This window comes from Octopus bimaculoides, chromosome 12, assembly GCF_001194135.2.
Source record: "Octopus bimaculoides isolate UCB-OBI-ISO-001 chromosome 12, ASM119413v2, whole genome shotgun sequence".
NCBI lineage: Eukaryota > Metazoa > Mollusca > Cephalopoda > Octopoda > Octopodidae > Octopus > Octopus bimaculoides.
This window is the reverse complement of record NC_068992.1, coordinates 55,209,598-55,212,249: the sequence shown is the minus strand read 5'-3', so window position 1 is coordinate 55,212,249 and position 2,652 is coordinate 55,209,598. Positions and strand designations below refer to the sequence as shown.

The window sequence follows — 2,652 nt, the reverse complement described above, 5'->3', positions numbered from 1 at the left end:
GTACCAGGCTTTAAGGAAAGGCTCTGTCGCGGCATGGCCGCAGTCTAATGAGTGAAACGAGTAAAAGATTATATATATATATATATATTTCTGCGTATACTTATATGTACATGTGATTGTGTGTGTATGAAACTAAGTTTCAGTATTTATGTAAATATTCAATTTGAAAGGCGTTTAAACATGACAATTGAGAAATCCTTAATCACGACACAGACTTATTATCAGTTGAATCCACTTTCTATAGACAACAAGCGTCCCGTTCTACTTCCGTTAACAATACTTGTACTTCTGTATTCAGCTCCACTCCAATCGTGAAACCATATTATGTTCTTTTTGAACAAGAGCTTATTAAACTATATGCTATTCATTTGCCGTAACTTAAAAAATATATTAACATCGAGACAAGTCTTTCATTTTTACCATGAATTTTGTTGTGTAATATAAATTTGTATACTATCAGGCCGTCTATGGGGTATCACACTGAATATACTCTTGTACACGAATGAAAACAATATTTCTGGTGCCAACTACATACGTTCTCCAATATTCCTATAGTAAATAACAAGTAAATGTGTTTGTTTATATTATCGAACCATTTTAAGCGAAGTTAGTCACTCGAAGGTTTTGGATTATTCAAGTGAAACTGAAAACAGGCTATTGTGTAAGCGGGGTGATTGTTCTGGATCAATGCCGTTGTTATACTGATTTTATCGAGCAATTTTCCGCACATGTTGACTAGTTTTCTCTGTCTGATAAAAATATAAGGAACAGGAATAATTGTATAATAAGAAATTTAATTCCCAACCTCATGGTACAGGTTCGGTTTACCATTTATGGCACCCTGCACAAGTGTCTTCTACAATTCAACTATATCCCCCGTGCCGTAGAAAGCCTTTTGAGTGGATTTCGTAGACGGGTAGACAGAAGTTGAAAGAAGCCTATCGTATAAATACACACACACACACACACACACACACACACACTTCTGTGTGTACGTGCGTATTTGTGTGTTGTCCTCCATAGCGACTTGACATCAGCTGTTGGTTTGTTTGCATCCCCGTAACCTGTCTAACTCAATAATAATAATAATAATCATAATAATAATAATAATAATAATAATAATAATAATAATAATAATAACAACAGCAATAATAATAATAAGTAGCAATAAATATGTAAGTCGTGTTCATTTTTGTCGAAACCACATTCATTTACACGTGAAAATTTAGCAACACATAGAAAGGAAATGAATTGGGTTGTATAAAAGACTTGATGTGTTTTGTCTTAATTGTAGTGGAGTGTGATTTCATAATATTTTCGAATGAATCATGTATTACTATTAATTAAATGTTAAATTTGTAACATATGTTTCTTGTTTCTTTTTATTTTCAGATTTATAGCCATTGTATATCCCATCAAGGCTCATATTCTCTGCAGCAAGAAGAAAGTTATCCTAACAATAGTTTGTATCTGGCCAATAGCGCTCATTTGCGGGTTACCAACCGTGATTTTCAATGGTCTTTTGTTTGGACATTCGAAATTGATATTTTGCACACTGATGTTTCCAAAACCTTATGACATAATGTACAGGGTGCTCTACAAATACACTGAAGCTTTCTTATACTTTTACTTTCCAATAGGCATACAAATTGTATTGTATTCCATAATCGCCCGCCGACTGTTCGTCAGCGCAAAAGAATTAACAACACGATTCCAGATGCGAACTGAAAATAATCGTAAATCTGAAAAATCTCATGAAGCCGTCAAAGCCAGGAGGGGAGTTGTGAAAATGTTAATGGCTTGTGTAATTATTTATGTGCTCAGCTATCTTCCACCACAAGTTCTTCTCTTTTATAATACCTTTGCTGTTAAAAAATTCGAGAGTACTTGGTCGTACAGAGTTTTCTCTATAAGCCTGTCATATATAAATTCGGCAGCAAATCCAGTGCTTTATAGTATATTTAGCCAGAACTTTCGCAAGAAATTCCGCATTTCGCTTTGCTACCTCTGCACAAAATTAGGAGATGGTATTTATCGCAGACAGCGGTCAGATTCTTTCGATTCTCACATGACATCACGACCAGTCAGTAGTCTAAAAACTTCAACATCGAAACTTTGAAAGATGAGAAAAAAAAAAATCAAAAGAAAAGACATATGCCGATGATTCAAATCATATAAAAACAAAATTTTAATATTTTAAATGAAATATATTGAAGAATCAACGTGAACGATAGGAGAAAATATTGTATTATATAATAACACCATGAGTACGTACCTCACCATTATTCATGTGCACGTAATGTATTCTATCCATGTGCAGTGTTAACTTCCCGTTTATGAATACCTACTCATTCTACAGATCATGTACTAACTACGACATCATCTTGAACTAGGATATTATTGTTTAAATACGACTCGTTTTGGTGGTTGAAACAGCAAGGACTAAATTTAAGAACAGCATATACTTTCGTCCTACCATGTTCAGAGTTAAAATCCTCCAATTTTAATTTCATCTCTTGGAGGTTGGGTTTCGAAACAATAATTCCCAGCAGTATCCTGAAACCAGTTCTGCAGACTATATCATTCCTCGACAAATCACACACACACACACACGCACACACACACACACACACACACACACACACACACACA

The 2,652-nt window shown here is 34.4% G+C and overlaps 1 protein-coding gene across 1 annotated transcript in view; it reads left to right on the top strand.

The window, feature by feature from the left end:
- Positions 1–2,646, top strand: part of LOC106870137 (neuropeptide receptor 15) — a 183,315-nt gene extending 180,669 nt beyond the window's left edge. Inside the window, exon 2 of the mRNA XM_014916128.2 lies at positions 1,393–2,646. Coding sequence (XP_014771614.1) covers positions 1,393–2,119 — 727 coding nt within the window. The 3' untranslated portion in view covers positions 2,120–2,646. The remainder of the gene's footprint in view (positions 1–1,392) is intronic.
- Positions 2,647–2,652: the final 6 nt, after the last annotated feature.